Below are 20,442 nucleotides of genomic sequence, written 5' to 3' on the forward strand. Positions count from 1 at the left end.
GTTTGTTTTGTTTTTACTTTTTTCAAAGCCATATATATATAATTTACTCATAAAATTTATTTATTTTAAATGAGTAGAATAAACTATATAAAAGAATAAATTATATTCTTTTACTAATGTTGGTCATGGCGACTCTGGCAGGCACGAATATATTTTAAAAAGAAAAAAAAAGCAGTTGTCAATTCTAAAATTACATGAATAAGATAAGGGTAGAAAGAATTGATTTTTTGTATTTGATCTATTGTAATATATGTCTGTTTACTAATAATATCATTTCCTTACGAAATTAGTGATTGGAGAACCAAGTGTTAGAACACTCCGTTCATATACCTAGCAATTGAAGTTCATATTATTATATTTATGGAAGCTATGTCCATAAGTCCTATAAATATAAAAAAAACGTTAAACTTCACAAATCATATTTTTATCATTAATTGATCTAATAATCGTAAATAAAATAACTTTTTTATTAATTCAATTTTATTCAACATAACAAATATACAATTATATCATTTATATTTATATATAAGTATATACAATGTAAATTAAAGAAACATGAACCTGTATCAAACCTGTAATAAGAGATTATATTATCAATAGCCAGTCGTGGTGCAGGCGCAGGTCGTGGGGTCGACTCCCACTCAGGGCGTGGAATATTTAATATTTTCATTTTTTCGCTCTCGTGTCGAGGTAAAGAGCGGCGTTGAGTTCCGCCACTTAACACGCAATGCCTCCAAAAATTTTTTTTTTTTAATTGCTGCTAATAAATGCATTTTATTAAAAATACACTTTTGATAGAAAAATTGAACAATGTCGCATAAGTTTATTATACATGTATGTAATATAATATAAAATAAATATTATTTAACACTTATTTTATAAATTTATAAAAAAATAGGTATTCAAAAAAGTCGCTAAATATTTTAAAATTAAAATTTTTAAATTTTCATTCATTCACATAATATTAAATGCATAATTTTTTATTTATTATTTTGTTTTTATATAAAATTAAGACAATTTATTGTCATATCACTCTTCTACTTCTATCTATATTGCCTTCTTACTGGAGCAGGGAAATGAAAAATATTAAAATCCCCGAGTGAAAATCTAACCCACAAACTCCTACACACACAAACTTAGATCTTATTTCTCATTACAGTCTAGGCAGAAAGAATCTATTATCAAGACAGTATTTTCCACTTTCCTTCCTATACCGAGGCAGAGTGCTGGAACACAACGCCATTCTTAATAAAATGACGAAATAATTTTTTTTTTATATATTTATTATTCCTCCGAACGTGATCGAACTTGCAACCATCGCATTCACACAAACACTGTCCAAATACACCACAAATGGTATCTTATACATTTATTTCGAGTACTAAAATAAGATATTTCCATTCATTTTATTACAAACCAGCTTTCACCTGAAGCTTCACCCATATAGTAAGTTATTTTAAATAACTTCTTGTTGTGTATGACACACATGACACATGACACATTCAGCAGGTACAGTGGGTTAATTAGAAACGATTCACCTCGATAAATGAACTGTAAAACACAAAAACAGCTGTTCCTGAGATTAGCGCGTCCAACCAAACAAACTTTTCAGCTTTACAATATTAGTACATATTTACATATTATGTTGTTTTAAAGCGTCTCTCATTAGTGTCATAAGTTCTTGGTACAATAAGCAATGTCGGCTCGAAGGCTTGCATATCTCTCTGTGGTCGACTGAGACACCGCTTAATACTCCTATACCTGGATCTAGGAGAAAAAAAAGAGTTAATAGAAAAATAGAATAAGAATTTAAATTGTATGGAAATCGGGTGAGAATTGAACAGTATTTAGGGTTAAGCATTGCGTGTTGAATAACAGAGCTAAACCTCGCGCTTCGTTATTGAGTTCGTATAACTCATAATTTCGATAGTGTTTGTGTGTCCATGTGATCTAACTCGCCACTGGTTTCTTTGTTAAATGTGTATTTATTACGACCAAGCTTTATGAGATGAGAATAAATATTTATTATTATTATTAACTTACCAGCGGAGTGCACGCTCACAATGCGCAGGTACAGCACGGACATGAGCGTGCGGCACGTCTCCACGAGGCTGCGCACGGCGGGCGCGGAGAGGCGAGTCGCCCTCTGCCACCTCTCCTGGAGGGTCAGCACTAGAGGGCAATCTGGATAAAAAGAGGCAAACACTGTAGGTAAGAAAATCGGATGTTATGGATAAACACTAGAGGACAATCTGGAGCAAACAGAGGAGTTAAAAACTATAGGATGAAAATTCGGATGTTAAAAAGCGAATTATTAAAATTGATATCAGTTTTAAATTTGTTTATAATTATCTTTTAATGGACCTTGATGGCCATATACTTTTAGGCTGAACTCAACGTTTTATAATTTAATCTAACCAGATTGCTATCGTATTATTTTAAACGTAAGTATTTCCTAAAATAGGAATCAATTTCAAAACAGAAAAAATGTATCATTTTATAATGAAAACACAAATTTTTATCATTATAAAGAGAAGAGAAAGAACTGTGAACGCGATGGATAGGTTCGATACCTGTTCGGGGAAAGATTTGTTTATATTTTCCTAGTTTGGCAAGCCTGAGTACAGCGTTGAATTCCGCCAACACACAAGGGAGTCGCTGCCTCCTACCTTTATTTACAAGATAAGCCATAAATAAAGGATTTTCAATTTCATATGCGTGGTCAAATAAAAATAAGTACAGATGGCACCCTGTAAATGCCGGAGGTAACACTGGCAGCAGACACAGTGTATTAAATGGAAATTCCTTCAAATCGCAGTTATTCCTGAGATAAACTCTTCAATTTTATATTAATAGTAAAGAAGTATTGATTGTTACCTTTACAAATCTCCATAAGTTCAATACTCCTCGCCGTTATGGGAGTTTTAATATCAGCGAGTGGGGAACCTCTGTGTGGTACAGAATAGAACATAAACCCTGAGCTATAAGTCCAGAGCGCTGCCCGTTTTTGTAATTGAGTGTCTGAAATATTAAAAGTTTGGTATATAACTATGTATAATTAGTATTGTCGCTGCATCCCACTTTCCGCCAAATATTCAAGACAATTACTGTTGTAGTAATGAAATTCAATGCAGCTCTTTTTATCTTGTGATCACAGCGAAGAAATGAAAGTGTTAAATTTTAAATTTCCCACACACGCAAAGTTATCATCAATCATAAATAGATAAATTCAAATTATTCGGTATATTTTATAGAACTTACCATTCATTTTCAAAGGTACTTCGTTATTCGTATCATTATTATCACTATTGTTATTTATCACACTATTATTTAAAGCACTATCAATATTCCCATTTACTTCATAAATTTCATTATCATTAGCTTCATTATCATTAATATCACAGTTCACGTCTGTTCGATTATCAATACAATGATTGATAATATTATCGTTGTAGCATTCGGTTGTATTTTGTTCGTTTTTGCCATTCGGTTTTTGTATTTTTAAATAAGCTTCATAAGCTGGAAAACAAATAATGATTGTCATAATTCAACTTTCACCAGTAAATGAAATTTATTTATTATTTTACTATACTTTTATAAATATCACTAATAAACACTAATAAACAAAATGAAAAATAAAATGAAATACTAATTATAATATTTTTTTGTATAAAAAATAGGCTCGGCTCGAAGGACCAAATATAAAAATCTCACCTTCACAATACATTTGCTTTATAAATAACCCTCCTTTCGAATGTCCCACCCATATAATAGGTCGACCACCCACCCCCAAGTCTAGAAGTTGTGACATCATTTGTTCGGCTCGTACATGGAGACGCAGTCTGGAAATTTATATTTTAACAGATAGACTATAGACATACTATACTATAGACTTTGGGACAATAAACCTAATAGTCAGTTAGTAAGTTTAATTAAACTTTATTTAGTTGTAGTTATTAGACTAAAAACGTACAAATCCTTTACGACAGGGTGTTTTACAAATAAAATTTTAGTCTTCACCGCATCACCACGGCATTTAATTAATTAAAAAACTTTTGCGAAAAATTGTAAATAGATAATAAATAAACAGTTTTACACTTTTCCCCGTAAAACACGGTACGGCACCTAGTGTTAAGACACTGCGCTATGCATTCATTACCTAAATTTAGAGATATTGTTAAGTAGCAGTAAGTAACTCAACGCAGTATAAATAACTAAAAAAGTTAATAAATAAAACATAAAACTCACCTTTTAATCTCCTTCACCCATAAAGGTCTCCACAAATAAGGGTCACTAGTATAATTAATCGATATTATCCTAGCTCCAGGGTAATCCACTCTCACCCAATCTCTGGGCCAACATGGAGAGTAACATTCATCACAAACACACCCGCACCCAACACAATCTGTACAATTACACTCCGACACATTTGATGTCACATCACTATCATTAGACTCTTCACTAGTTTCATTAGCTTCATTATTTTCATTATCTTTCATATCACTTTTAAACAAATCCTGAACGAATTGAGCTTGAGTTTCATAATTTTCGTGATTCAAAAATGGGTTTGTGTAAAAATTTTCTGTAATAAATAAGTTGTCTTTTGGCAAAATCTTTCTGTCACAGTTATCTTTATTTTTTTGTTCATTTTTCTGACCATCAGACTCCTCTTCTAGAAGTGTATTATTATAAAACTTATCAGTTATAAATATATCGTTATTAGGAAGTATTTTTTGTATATCATTGTATATATTAGACACTTGTATTTCAGACTCTTCTCTTGTTAAATTATCTCTCGCTTCATCGTTTTCTCTCTCTTTTTCATTAATTACATATCTATCATTATTTTTATCATTATCCTTATTATTTTCTCCACATTCTTCAGCTTCATCAGCACATTTGCAAGTAGATATGGAATGCGGTCGACGTAAAGGCACTTTGTTCGGAGATTTTCCGTATCTCGGCATCCATTCTCCTTGTCTCCATGTGTTTGCTAGTGATCCTGAAAAGTAAAATTTTTAAAATTATATAAGTGGTAATTAGGAGAATGAACCTGAATTATGTGATTCTGAACTATTATTGTTTTGGAAAATCCCACTTTAACTAGCACAAAATCTAATGACATAAATTATTTTTATTTCCGCGATCAGGTAACAAGGCAAAGCGCGGTTTTGAGTTCCGCCACTAAGTACGCAATGTGTCGAAAATTAACGTCTAGAACGGATGGTCTTAACACTAATCCTCTGCTTTTATTTTTTATTTATTTATTTATTTATTTATTTATAACAAAGTACATTAAAATTAATTATTCTTCGCGGTCTTAAGCCCGATACCCTTGCGAGACTATATACGTGATAAAGCGTGAAGATGATGATATAAAATAAAAAAATACACTATTAGCTGGTCGAATTACAACGAATATCGTTGTCCGTATATTTCTCTGACAAAAAACATTGCTTTGATACGAAAAAAAAACCGTAAGTATTGCAAAATTTACCTTTATGTCACAAAACGCTAAAGTTCACTTTCCCATAACATGTCCTCTACCACATTTGGAACAATGAAAGGATGTTATAAGTAATGAGTGATATAATTTCTCGATGGTTATATATTTATATGGACCTTGTCCTGATACGTAATATTTATCTAATAGAATAATTCTATATATATATGCGACTGGCTTTTCAATTACTGAATTTAGACTTTTAAAAACCAGGAAAAATAAATGCAAAAAGTGCAGCTTCTCGCTGTATCCCGCGTATAGCACGATAAGCATAGGGAAACTGGTACTCTCCGCTCCTAATGCAACGCCCAATTTTCGGGACATTAACAACCCTAGACCAGTTTTCATGTCAACGAGAATTTCAAAAAGTAACTAGTGCCTAGACTTCGTTAATTTAAGACATTATAAACGTCTTAATCTTTTCACCCAAGAGAGTCCTAATTCTTCATAAGATCAATTACCATATTCGATGATGGAGTGACACAAGAAAATCTTCAAAATTATCTGCCTAAGCCTAGAGGTTTTGGACTTTAGATATCAATTACAATTTTAAACCGATGTCTCAGATCGAATCGATCCTATGGTCTTAACTAAAATTTGTATATACCAGATAGCTTAAGCCGTCCATAATAAATGGACTATCCAACAAAAATTGATTGATCAATTCGAAGCACGTGTTCCTGAGATTAGCGCGTACAACCAAACAAATCCTTTACCTCTATAACATTAGTATAGTATTATTATGTATATGTATATAAATAACACACAGACGGTCGAGTTAACCCTGACATTCGATATTTGCGCAGCGTGTACGGCTTCGATTACGTGCACTTGTAATTTTATTACGCGTGTTGCGTTACTTAACTCTTACGTTGGAACTATTTATATATTACTTAATGGATACCTTGACGTGTCTCCTGGTCCTACATTATTATTATGTGATACAGATAGAAAAAAGCCGCTTCACGTTGTATCCCGCACATAGCTGGGTAGACAGAGAGAATAGAGTGTTAAGATGTTATGTTCCATCCTTATTTTCGTCTAGTGTTTGCTTTCAACCGACTTTGCATAAGTGCAAAAATATGGAGTTATATTAGTTAGGTTTACTTAAGTAAATAAATAATTATTATTTATATATAAATTAAATTAAATTATATAAATATAAATTAAATTATATAAATATAAATTAAATTATATAAATATAAATTAAATTATATAAATATAAATTAAATTATATAAATTAAATTAAATTATATAAATATAAATTAAATTATATAAATTAAATTAAATTATATAAATATAAATTAAATTATAATAATTTTATAAATACCGTCGCGTTTAGGATCTTCATCGTATAGTTCAAACAGAAAAACCTTGCAATAAAACTCTAGGGCTCCGATGGCGCCATTTGCAATATGTACTTAGGTATGTTATAATAATAGAATTACATACAATATAAACAATAATTTCATATGGGATTTGAGATCCATTTACCATTAAGTATATAACTATATAGCTAACATAATACTGTCCAATTGAGCCAAGATAATTTATAATAAGTATATACGTATAATAGTTGTGGGTTCGATTTCTACTTTGGGGAATTAATTATTTGACACTGTTCTTCACATCATACAAATCTTACTTACCATACAATCCATGGACAAATATAACATCGATGGTCGGATGTTGGGGCTCGTGTAACACTACGCACTCCACACGAGGATCTGGATGTAGATGATCAGATGTCGCTGGTCGAGGTTTTGGAGGTTTTGTACCTGGAACACATTAAAAAGTTGAAATATTGTAACCCCAGCGTATAGCAGGGTAGATTGTAACAGGTTAATCTAATTTAAGTATGCACTCATTTTGTATGAAATTCGAATCTTTTGATTCTGAAAAGAAAATACTGTTCCTGAGATTAGCGCGTTTAGTCCACAAATAGCGGTTCGCATAAAGAAAATATTTTTGCCTTGGATAGTCCATTTATCCAGGAAGGCTATAGACTATATCACCTCAGGCTAGGACCAAGAGAAGCGGAGTGACAAGAACGGGAGTACTAACGGGAGTAGCTTCCATTTCATATTCTGTAAGTAGTAGGTATACTCGTATAGGTTTAAGTTATTCCATTTGACCAAGCAGAATCCGCCGGTAATAGCAAGTATAGTATTTTATTAGCTTCATGCATATATTTCGCATCAGTAGTCAGAAGGAAACTGGGAACCTAATGTTAAGACACTGTGTCCCCACTAAGACACTTCCGTTTCCCACTTTCCACCGAATTCTAGAGGTATGGCGTGTTGAGTCGCGGATGCCGCGCTTTGCCTCGTTATCAGAGTGAGGAAATGAAATTATTAAATATTTAATTCCCTCGAGTGCGAACGGACCATCGGACCCGCAACCTGTCGCGTTTACAATCGAACACAACATAGCACACCAAAATAACCAATAAAAATAATTTATTTTACCCGTGTTTGGTGGTAGAGGTGCTGTTATAAGTCTATGCAAGATGACGGTGGCCGTTGTCCAGAACGATGACACGCACCAGCGTCTGTAATTAGAGAATAAGATTAAGATCCTTATATTCAATGTGCGGCGTTCAATTTCGCCTTGCATAGTCATTGTAGCAGCGGCAGGATAGTGTTTGATTTTAAGCCTGAAGGTTTGTAGGCATGACTCCAACTCGGGAGAATAAATTATTTTCATTTATTCGTCCCAGTGATAAGACATAGCGCAGTGTTGATGTTCGCCGCTAAGCACGCAGTGTCTTAATTATTAAATTAGCTCTGCCTTCCCTGCTGTATGCGGGAAAAAGCGTGATCTCTTTTATCTATTACTTTTTCACTTACTTCATACAGAACGGGTACTTCGATTGGTCAATAGGCCAAACCTTATTAATATTCTCTAAACAAGTTACACAGCCTTGGTATAAAGAGGTCATTATGTTTAACTTAGGTATTTTAAAGTTTAAACACCATCGTGGTTCAGTGGGATATTATCTTACTGTACATGACAGTTGTGGATTCAATTTCCCAATTTATTATTATTTTTGTGGTAAGCTCACTCAAACTTATATTTCATTTAGATTAGAAACAAAACTGTTTAATCAAAATTCAAATTACTTACTTCAAATTCCGAGAGATTACCGCGCCGCGCTTTGTTGTTGGGAATCGAACCCATAACTGTCATGTTTACAGTACGAATATTCCTCTACGCCACGAGGGCCTCAAAAAATCTAAAAGCTAGTACTAGTATAAAACAAAAAAGTTGATTCTCGCCGTCTGTATATAGATAGCGCTTTTCACTAACGTTTGTTGCTAGTACCAGTATTATATAAGTGTAGTCCAAACAGACGAAGCCGCGAGCGAAACACTAATTCATTACTCTTCTAAACACGTAGGTATATAATAGGAACAATCATATCCAATTGAGACAATCTTATTCATACATATGTACTTGTTACTACAGGGGGTTACAAGTTCAAAGTCATTTCTATTTTTGTACCTGTAAAGGTAGATTTGGTATGACCTACGCAGATAACAGTGTAAGCAGAGAGTATGTAGTGTTGAGACACTTCGATCTCCATACTTGGCTCAATCTTTATATTAAACTAGCGGACGCGCGCAGCTTCACTTGCGTATTTAGGGGTGAATTCTAATAAACCATGAAACATGTGTTCGATGAAATATTTTTAAGTCTAAATTTCAAATTTTATAAAAATCGATTTCAGATTTTTCCATACAAACTTTTAACCCCTTATTTGCACCCTTAGGGGGTGAATTCTAGAAAATCATGAAACACATGTTCAATTAAATATATTTAGGAGTCTAAATCTAAAATTTTATAATAATCGGTGGCGTTTTAAAGATTTTTCCATACAAACTTTCAACCCCTTATTTGCACCCTTAGGGGAAGAATTCTAGAAAACCATGAAACATGTGTTCAATTAAATACTTTTAAGAGTCTGAATTTCAATTTTTACAAAAATTGGTGTCGATTTAAAAAAAAATCTATACAAACTTTCAACCCCTTATTTGCACCCTTGGGGGGAGAATGCTAGAAAACGACGAAACACGTGTTCAATTAAATACTTTTAAAAATCTAAATTTCAAATTTTATAAAAATCGGTGCTGATTTAAATTTTTTTCCATACAAACTTTCAACCCCTATCTCACCCCTTTAGGGTTAAAATTTTTAAAATCCCTTCTTAGTGGATGTCCAGATTACAAAAGTAAACATCTGTCCAAATTTCACGTTTCTACGCACAGCGGTTACGGCTGTGCGTGCGTCTTACCTCAGTCAGTGAGGACAAGTCCTTTTATATATATAGATAAGTACTCTCCAAAAATATGTGAATGTGACTCAAAAAACTAATGGCTATATCTCAAAAACTAAGTAACTTTACGAAAGTTAGCACACGTGCTCGGAAGCCTAAATAGGTCACTATCAAACAATATCCAATTCCAACAATATGACACACATACACACATGTCAAACTTATAATCTCCTTTTTTGTAGTCGGTTAACAATATTGTACAATATACCTACCACAGTAGTCTATACTGTAAACGCAGTCAATTGATTAACTCTAATAAAGCACATGTGTGGACACGTGGAATGTAAATAGGAATATGATCACATTGTATCCCTCGTATACCAGGGCAGGCAGAGGTGACCTAGTGTTAAGGCTCTCCGATCCCTCGCCCCACTCTATTTTAGAGACACACTTGTTGAGTGGCGAAACTCAACGCCGCTTTGTCTTCTTTATCTGCACCAGATACGTAAATAAGTTGAATCAAAATCTATGCTTATAATAAAATCCCTACTGATCGAAAGATGTATTAGAAAATATATTTTTTTTAGAAATTTAATTTTTAAAGTTTTGTCGGTTTGTCTGAGCCTGTACAAACACAGGCTAATCTAATGCAGTTTTCACAACCGTATTTTGGCAAACTTCCTTTGACATTTTTTTTTTCGTTTAAATCGGTCCACAAATAAAAAAGTAATGTCAATATAAATTATTTTGTTCAACAAAGTTACTACAAAATAACAGTTCTATTCAACTAACAATGTTACAGAATTCCTTTTCATTTTGCCCTGAGTGGGACCCGAACCCACAACCGTCTCGTATACAGCCAGATCCTGTGCCGCACAAACATATTTATATAAAATATTATATAAATATGTTTGTTTGTATGTATGTATTATATAATACATAGATACATACAAACATTTATAAAACATATTATATAAATATGTTTTAAATATTATATAAAACATATTTATATAATATTTTTATATAAAATATTATATAAATATGTTTGTATGCAATAAAGTGCATTTCAAGGGCGAGAATTCCCACAAGTACTCTCAATGTAAAGTATTAGAAAATTGTATTATTTTATTTACATTTTAAAGTGTTTTATTTTTTGTTTGACACCATCTTGATGCAGTGGAACAACGTCTGATTGTAAAAGCGATGTTCGTGGGATCGATTCTCACTCGAGGAAATGATAATATTAATAATACTTTAATTTCACGGTGTGACGGTAACAAGGCAAAAAGCGGCGTTGAGTTTCGCCAAAGGTTGCCGTACGTCCGGAAACATATGTCTTGTGTATGCGGAAAATAAAAAAAACCAAAACCAAATTACATATTAATTATTTTTATTATAATCCAAAGCATAATACAATTAAAACTTTTTAACTGACAACACCATTCATTTTTATAACAACATATCTTTTGATATTTAATGCTCCCAGAAATATTGTTCAACACTTCCCAATCTTTAATAATAGTTTCGCAAGCCATATTTTTTAATTATACAAAAAAAATAAAAGCCTCTTTCTTTTTATTACCATTGGGTTCCCATTGGAAAAGACCTCAATGGACTTCAACATTAGCATTTGCGATAAATATGTAAGAACATGTCTTAGTTTAATAAATATAAATAAAAAAAAAATACAGGCGAATTGATAACCTCCTTTTCTTACAGAAGTCGGTTAAAAAGCGTGAAGCTTAATAAAATAGTTTTATTGTGTAGTTCAATTGTTATGACGATTGCCAAATCAATAAAATATTTTATTGAGCTGGAGGACCTGTTGACGAGTATAATTCACGTTGAACACGTGGCTTTACGCTGTATCGCGCATATAGCAGAATAGGCAGTGGCAACGTAGTGTTAAGACACTCCGTTCCCCAAGACCACCCAAATCGGGCCTTGTCTTATGACTTGTGCGAGGAAAGTAAACTAATTTCATCCCTCGAGTATGATCGAATCCACGATAGCACCGCGACGGTCTCTAAATAACATGAATCACATAGTGAGTCACCTATTGGAAGTTCAGAGTTCAGTGATAGATATTTTCTTATCTCATAGTCAATTACGACATGCGTAAAAAGAGCTCCTAGATAAGTTTACAAAATTGCAGTAATTTTCTTTTTACCTATAATATAAGCATATTTTTTTGAAAATTATAAATTTATAATTTTCTTGTACAACTTGTATAGTTCAGAACGAACTGATATGGTCAGGAGTAGCCAGGAGGAGTATCCAGTTTGTTTTGGGTTCTATTTCATTGTTATATGCCTCCAATCACATTTCTTCTTATGTCTTTCATGTACGGACTGGCATCAGTTACGATTTTATTGAAAGTATACATGAAAATTATAAATCAGGAAAAAGGCAAAGACGCAGGGCGACAGTATACTCGATGTTATGTTGCCAATAATAATAAAAATATAACGGAATCCTTGTCTGTGTTTCCGTCCACCCCTCCGTTGAGTCGGGGAGTGTTTGGGCAGTAAATGCGAACAACACGAACTAAATGCATTGCTATGATTGATTTGCGCAGTAATGGATAAACTAACACAAATATATACATATATCGTCAAACATTGGTAGTGTATGTAAATAATTACAAACATATTTTGAAATTAATGTATAATATGAAATATGAATCACTAATGAATATGAGATACATTATGCTCTTATAATGGAGTGTCTCAACACTAGTCTCCCTCTGCTTATCCTGCTATATTTGGGATACAGCGAGAGCTGGTGAAACCAAAATTAAATGAAATATATAAATTTTATCGACAAAGATGAATCACATTACAATTTCAACACAAGATATAAGATATTACTTTATTTATAAATACACAACACGTGTAGACTACAATGCAAGATAAAGCGCGTTTTCGAAGATATTTATTTAGTTTTGATCTTCACGGTGTATCTCGCATATATCAGGGTAGACAGAGGGAACCTAGAGTTAAGAAACTTCGTTCCCACATACCACTATATTTTCAAGATATTGCGGAAAGAGTGGCGCAACACATTTCTCCAAAAGGGAATCGAACCCACAATCGTCACTTTTACAGTCAACGCTTGTGCCATTGTGCCGACGACGGTCTCGTTCTAAGATGTTCAGATGATATGGAATGGTCCATGTTATTTGAGCAAAGCCAGTTGAGCAAATATCACTTCTCCAATGTCACGTTGTATGGAGAAGACACGAAGGAGGTTAGATATTCAGATATTCATTTATTTTTCTAATACGTCAAAATATTGAATAGTGGCGCAACGGTTGTGAGTTTGATTCCCACTCAGGTGAATAAATTATTTAATATTTTCATTTCCTCACTATGGTAGCAAGACAAAGAGCGGTGTTGAGTTTCGTCACTCAACACACAATGTATCCGAAACTCGGAGATGCGTGGGGAATTAAAAACTAGGTTCACCTCTGCCTACCCTGCTTTGTGCGATATACAGCGTGTAATTATGAAAAAAAGGAATGTAATTTTTTTTCTTTCCTAATTGTAGAATAACATTTTAAAAATGTTTAAAATAACTTCTTTATATGCCTTTTTTTCCTTATTTTTTATATTGTTGTCTCAATATGTAGGTATCCATTACTATCTTTATTAAGCCTAAACATATAAATGTGACTCAGAAGTATTGTGTTATTGTCCTAGATATATTGCAAAATTTTATTGTTTTCTTATAAGATAAAACAATACCTAAAGTGAAGTTGTTTTTTGTATCTACAATCTCCATAAAGCTTATAAAGCTAGCTTGAGAATATAGGAAAACAAGTTTTTCGCCTATTCGTCCGTCATGACCAGTAGACCAGTAAAAGTTAAGTTTCTAAGTCAATCAAAAAATAAGAGTAAATTATAGTTCGTGCTGCATTTTGTATGAAATTCGCCGCGTAATCAAAACCTAAAATAGGGTATAAAGTACCCGTGGATCTACAATTACGAAATTAGACAAGAAGTGGGAACTTACAGTAAAAATAAAGAGAATTTGAAATATGGAATTTATTAAATATCACAGGAAAACCATTACACTCACAATATATGTATTTGTAGTTAATTTCGAGGGACACGAGTCCAAATCGCACTTGACAGCTATTTTTTATTATATTCCCGTAGGTTTAAAACAAGTTATTTTTAAATAACACTATTAAACTACATAACGGCCATTTTGGTTGAATGACCTCGTGACATTGAAATGGCAGCGGGCCAATTACTACACGTGATACTCTTTTGAATGAATGTACATAGTTTTGTCTAAGGAATTACGTTATAATGCCTTGTAATTATAGATCTTATAGAAACAAAAATAAAACTATATTAAATACGGTATTTATGTTCATTTAACGTTTGTTAATTATTGTTATTTTTTATTGTTTTATTTTTTTATTATAGTATTTTTTATTGCACACTAATTAAGATTTGCAAGGTGATTAGAGCTAAACTTCAAACGTTATATAAAGGTGAATAGTCATAAAAAACGATCCTATAATATATTTTTTTTATAAATTTTATAATTCATAAATTACATAGTCTACAATATATTGTAAAAAAAAAGAAAAGTAAAAACAAGAAAAATAGAAATTACTATAGTCTGTGTTATTAAAAAAAAATATTTTTTGACAAGAATTTTTCATCCTCACGTTTGACCACACGTGTAGTGATGAAGTTTATTTGAACAATTTTAATTTCACTTCTAACTTACGTAATGTGAAGGTCATGATTTTTTGTGTCAAATACATACATATATAATATTTGTACAGCGTGACTCTATTTCCCACATATAATAGACTAGGGAACCTAGTGTTAAGATACTCCATCTCCATTGAGTGTTATTAATAATATTTAAATACTGTATTTATATCTGATTGGAAGCTGGCTTCAAATACTAATAAGGGGAATGAGTTATTTTTGTTTCCTCACTCTGGTAAGACGACAAAGCGTGACGTTGAGTTTTGCCACTCAATGAGGCGTTACATGTCTTAACACTAGATTCCCTCTACCTACTCTTCTATATGCGGGATACAGCGTGAACCTATAAAAACATACCTAATTATTATGTCTCATCTCTATACAAACCACGCACTACGCAGTACAGGCAAAGAACTAAATATATGTTTTATTAGGTTTAGGTAGCAGCAGGGAAGGAGAAGTAGCAGAGGGAGCCTGGGAACCTAGCGTTAGGACTTTCCGTCCCCATTAAGATACTTTTCGCCGTATTCTGGCAGTGAAATCAAATATTTAATTTTCCCAAGTGGGAATCAACCGCACAACCTGTCTAGTCAAGTCTTTACAGCAGCACGTTTGTGCCTTTGGGCCCGCCGCCACGACTGGCCTCTACCTTCAACAACAAAGCTTTTAAAACACTTATTTCGAAATGGACGTTCCGTATTCATTGGCAGAATTTAACGCCGCGCTTCTCAAGTATATAATAAATATTAAATACTCACACTAAAGCGAGTAAGTAAGGATGCTTGAAGTCTTGGAATGTGATGTCGGATGTCGCCATTTTGAAATCAATTGAAGATTATTACTGTAAAGGAATAATATTATAAATAATAATAAAGAGACTATTATGTCGTTGTGGGAATGTTCTTGAAGTAATCCCAATGTTCGTGGGTCTTATTCCCGGAAGGAATCTAAAATTACATCCATTTCCCTATTAATTAAGTTTAGAAAATTATAATTTTACGATTTATATTCCAATTATGTGTGGTACATTTGTATTTACCTATGTTGCTTACAACCGCCTCGGAAACTAAGAATAATAATGAGATCCTCTTTGATTTTAGTAAGGTATCAATCCAACTGCAATCTTCTTCTTCTTAATATTTGCATTCCTCCGCTGTGGCCACTCAATACGCAATGCATCGAAAAATTCGGCGGAGAGTGGGAAACGGAGTGACTTAACACTAGGTTCCTTCTGCCTACCCTCTTATGTGCGGGATACAGCATGTAGCCGATTTATTTTTTAAGCGGGGAAAGCTGCGTTTCGCTAGTTACTGAATAAACCAATTATGGGCAATTCAGACAAAATTATTGGAATGTCGAAATGAGGATACTAGGTTGAAATATGTCAAAGATCATAATGTCAATTCTATTGTACAAAGTATTTTAAAATACATACATTATCTATATTCCATACGTATAATATAAAGCAGAAGAATTTATTTGTTTGAACGCCCTAGTCTCAGGAACTACTGGTTTAAATTGTTTTTTTTTTGTGTTGGATAGTTCGTACATCGAGGAAGGCTTTACCTAAGGCATTATATTACATCTCGTTAATGAGACCATCGTTACCACCAGGGGAATGAAATATTTATAAGAATTCCGCGACACAACAAGCAATGCTTCAAGTTGGGAACGGAGTCTTTTAACACTTAACATTAGATTCCCAGGCTCGGTCTGCCCTCCCTCTACAGCGTGAATCTGACCGTAAAGGCGTGGGTTCGATCACCACACGAGGTAATGATTATACTTTAATCATTCCCTCGAATGCAGTTTTTTCTCGAAAATTGAGCGGTGCGTGCAGAACTGAGTACTACATATAAACGACAAAGTTAATAACAGTGTCGAGTCACCTTCACGGTTTAGTGGTCAGCTTGTAAAGTGAATAAAATCGTTTTTTTTTCTATGCATACAATTTATATTACAGTACTTTCGAGATAGTACGTGTTGAGTGCTGGAACACAATGCTGAGCGGAAATACAACGGCTGTGGATTCCTACTCGAGGAGTATGAATTATATTCATTTACTAACTCTAATAATAAGACAAAGCGCTTATCCCGCCTCTCGCACCACCAAGGCGGTAAAACTAATTGTAATATTATATCCAAATTATTTAAAATCTTTACAAAATTGTAGCTTATGTATTATTTTGATGTATAAGCTATATTACTATAAAGTTTCATCTATATCCGTTTAGTAGTTAATGTGTGAAAGTGGAACAAACATCCTTCCTCATAAACCTTCACATATATAAATTATTAAATGGAATATTCTCCTGAACACGATTTGAATCCATTTCATTGACCACAATGAACTAATAATAAGTTGTTATTTAAGTATGTCACAGGACTATTTTAAGCGTTTCAGTTATAAATGACTGTCAATGAAGTTTTTTTTAAAGCTTCACGCTGTATCCTGAACATAGAGGGATAAACTTGGTTCACAAGAGTTAAGACACTCCGTTCTCTGCTTCCTGCCCGAATTTGAGATATAAAGTGTTGAGATATAAAGCTGGAAATAGAGACACATTTTGTATACCACAGCTTGGAAATAAATAATCACCTGAGTGGGAATCCAACCCACAATCCTCAACCTCAGAGACCGACGTACCACTGCACCACGACGTTCTAAGTAAGTACCTACTTAACTGTGGTGGTGGTGTGTTAGGAACCTTCATGCTGTATCCCCATATAGCAGGGTAAGCAGAGGGAACCTAGTGTTAAGATAATCAGTTCCCATCAGAATACTTTCGCTTCCAACTTTCCGACGTTTCCATTTTCGATTTTACTTCTTAAACATAGTTGTGGGCGAAGACTAGTGTCTATATATAGTTGTATGGACGTATTCTACTAGGAAGATAGGTTATCTTGTCGTTAGGCGCAATAGATTAGGTACAAACGTTTGAAAGAGGGGCAAAGGCATCATTTTATACGGCCCCCGCGGGATGTAATTTGAATTATAAAATGATTTATTAAATTGTGGAATAAATGTTATTTTTGTAATTAATGATACCTACTCAATGTAATGAAAGTTAGTATTGATATTATTTTTAATTATCACATTAATTCGTTTTTTATTACGTTTGTTTTGGCTGTCTCAAGAAAATGTATAATTTTATTAAGTTTTTTTAATATTTTTTATTGAAAATAAAAACATAATATGATAATAATCACTTTAGCAATTAATTTTCAGAACTACGTAAAATGAATTATTTGAATATGTGATTTTAATAAAACCTTAATCATAAAACAATACAAATAAGTTTTTTTTTAATTTGAACCAATAGATCCTGAGATTACACGTTCAATCAAACAAATATTATAGCTAGTAATATAACTTAGTATAGATACTTATATATAGATATTGTAAACAAAAAATGAGACCTTCTATTTTGACACCGATAAATAAAAAGCGATTTTATTACGACACATGTCTACAAACTATGTAATATAACAAAGGATTCACCTTTACACAACGCCATATTACATTCAAACTGACATACATAAAACTATTAAAATTGAAAAAACACTTATTTAATAGTTATTTTTATAAAAAAAAAATTGTATATGCACTTTTCTTTGACAGTTTTATCTTTTTTTCAACGCGTCCACCCAATACGCGATTTCCCGCGCTACTGATTGTCAAAATGAAACGATTACTTCAAACATAACCTAAAATTTAGAAGAAAAAACAACTTTATTACAACAAAATAAGGTATATTTTCTTTAAATAACACTTTCGTTTGCGCCATTTTATAACTCTTTCTAATATTAAAAGTTTTTATAGTAATATAGACTTTAAATCATACGTTATAATATCAATTTTACATCAATAGTGTAGGAAGGTATTTTCATCTCATACAAAACGAGTTTATCAATTTAAAATGAGGTAACGTAATAAGGGAATTTCAGTTTTATTAGTAAAGGGCTTGGTTTTATATTTTGTTTTAACGTTCTTTATCGAGAAGCTAAATTATTTCGTTCATTGTTAGTTGTGAATCATAAATAGCATGAAATGAATATAATAAAAATTAGTAACCTAATATTGATTGTTCCCTTATATAAAATTTGTTAGCTTCAGGCTGTGTTCCGTATATAGCAGGGTAGGTAGGGGGAACCCGGGAACGAAAGTCTTAATGGGAAACGTAAGACATTCTTAACACTATGTTTCTTCTCCCTACCATGTTAAAATTCCAAATGAAATAATGTAAATTAGTGAAAAAGATATTAAATTTTCTTAAGTAAATACAAAATTTTTGATTAGCTTTGAACTAATCTTTTTTAGTAAAGATATTTAGATTTTTCAATCTCATTTGTTAGTAAAAATTCTTATATTACCCCATTCTTACGTATAATTTTTTAAGCTTAATTTGTTCTATCTTGCCCATAGCCGGGTAGGCAGAGGGAACCTGTGTACGTAGTGTTACAACACTTCATAGTCCATATTCATACCATTAAGCCAGTGTTTCCTTAAAATACACAGAAATACTTAAGTCTTTCATTGAAGACGAAACAAAAGTGTTTTGTGTTCGATTTCACACATGATCGTCTTCTGGTGAATAAGCCAATAAAGTTTTTTTTTCTAAAGAAATGAATTATTTATATTATTAAAATGTAAACTGATTTATTAATTTAATTTCAGTTAAATGCTAATTAATGTTTCCGAGAGATTATTATTTTTATATAATTAAAAAATACAGGTACATTATTTAATTTTATAAAAATAATAATACGCGATACTTTTATAGTTATAATTATTCACTTACTCTTTACTTGTTTGCCTTAACAATCATTTGCAGAAAAACTTGGGTACCGTCCAAACGCTTTGACCACTCAGTTAGAACAGTGTGAATTCTGTACTAAGTTCACAATCATGAAATTAGTACAGAACTCACACTTGTTGTTTTTAGTTCTTTCTCCATACACATGGACATATCGAATATTATTCTAGAATATACAATAAATACTTAAAGATTATTATAATTAGATTATGTTTTATTCTAACACCTTTTACGTAAGTTTGTACGTAATCGATATAAGAGGTAGTTAAACATACACAGCGTCTCCCACAGTACGTGGGTTGTGGGTTCGATTCCTACTCGGGGAATAAATTATTTTTCTTTTATCGGTATGATAACAAGACATATAATAGTGCGACGTTAAGTTCCGCCACTCACGCCATCTCACGAAAATTGGGCGTTGCGTGGGAAACGGAATGTCTTAATATTAGGTTCTAGGTAGGTAGATATATATATCGTATATAGCGTGAAGCTAAATAAATGTTATTTATATTGCTTGGGCTTGATTTTATTATATTATTCTAAAATATTTACGTAACCTATGTAATACTTATTAAATATTATATTTTATTCCATTCGGTTTTATCTTAGACTATTAATCCTCAAAATTTCAGCTTCGCTAAAATGACGAAGGTCTGGAAGCCTTGGAATCTCCGTCTATTACGTATATGTACAATTTTTGAGGAAATGATATTTACCATATATAAATATTTTCTTTCCTCGACTGGGGATCGAACCCACAAACAGTCGATTTTGCAGCACACATTGTGCCCCTGCGCCACGACTGGCCTCATATTTACCATACTATACTACGTTTAACTATCAAGTTTTATGAGGATACAATTATTATTACAAGTGGTTACAGTATATTAGATTTTATTACATAGTCACAAGTCAACTTAAGTTATCGAAATCAGTTATAATTGTTTTAATTTGACCACGCGTAAATAAAAAAGTAACTCCATATTTATTTAAGTTAATAGAATATATTGTAATAATAATATTAGTTACCATATAAATATTTTTTTACTAATTTTATAAATGCATGAAAAGCATTTGTTCGAATGACATTTCTGAACGTAACATACTTGACAT

General features: G+C 32.4%; 1 protein-coding gene across 3 annotated transcripts; it reads right to left on the bottom strand.

Moving 5' to 3' along the window:
• Positions 1-463: 463 nt before the first annotated feature.
• On the bottom strand, positions 464-19,363 carry LOC146530322 (uncharacterized). 3 transcript variants are annotated; one of them, XM_085200855.1, is made up of 10 exons: positions 19,315-19,363; positions 15,271-15,353; positions 7,972-8,054; positions 7,153-7,281; positions 4,249-5,002; positions 3,715-3,842; positions 3,262-3,519; positions 2,878-3,021; positions 2,044-2,184; positions 465-1,767 (listed from the first exon to the last, which is right to left on the bottom strand). In XM_085200855.1, exons 2-10 carry the CDS (start codon positions 15,327-15,329, stop codon positions 1,634-1,636), a joined length of 1,830 nt encoding a protein of 609 aa, XP_085056981.1. In that variant the 5' UTR covers positions 15,330-15,353; positions 19,315-19,363; the 3' UTR covers positions 465-1,633. The 3 variants fall into 3 exon arrangements, with proteins under 3 accessions (XP_085056982.1, XP_085056981.1, XP_085056980.1); XM_085200854.1 differs by lacking the exon at positions 19,315-19,363 and adding an exon at positions 18,015-18,196; XM_085200856.1 differs by lacking the exons at positions 15,271-15,353; positions 19,315-19,363 and adding an exon at positions 13,860-13,998 and having other exon boundaries at positions 464-1,767.
• Between the last annotated feature and the right edge of the window lie 1,079 nt (positions 19,364-20,442).

The sequence above is a fragment of the Heliconius melpomene genome, chromosome 17 (genome assembly GCF_056956725.1).
Source record: "Heliconius melpomene rosina isolate 202511_hmr_F chromosome 17, ASM5695672v1, whole genome shotgun sequence".
NCBI classification, from domain to species: domain Eukaryota; kingdom Metazoa; phylum Arthropoda; class Insecta; order Lepidoptera; family Nymphalidae; genus Heliconius; species Heliconius melpomene.

Coding starts and splice junctions, on each gene's coding strand:
- LOC146530322 (XM_085200855.1), bottom strand. CDS start 15,329: ATGGCGACATCCGACATCACATTCCAAGACTTCAAGCATCCTTACTTA. Junction 8,055..15,270: donor CCTTACTTACTCGCTTTAGT/GTGAGTATTTAA, acceptor CTCTAATTACAG/ACGCTGGTGCGTGTCATCGT. Junction 5,003..7,152: donor ATTTGTCCATGGATTGTATG/GTAAGTAAGATT, acceptor TTTACTTTTCAG/GATCACTAGCAAACACATGG.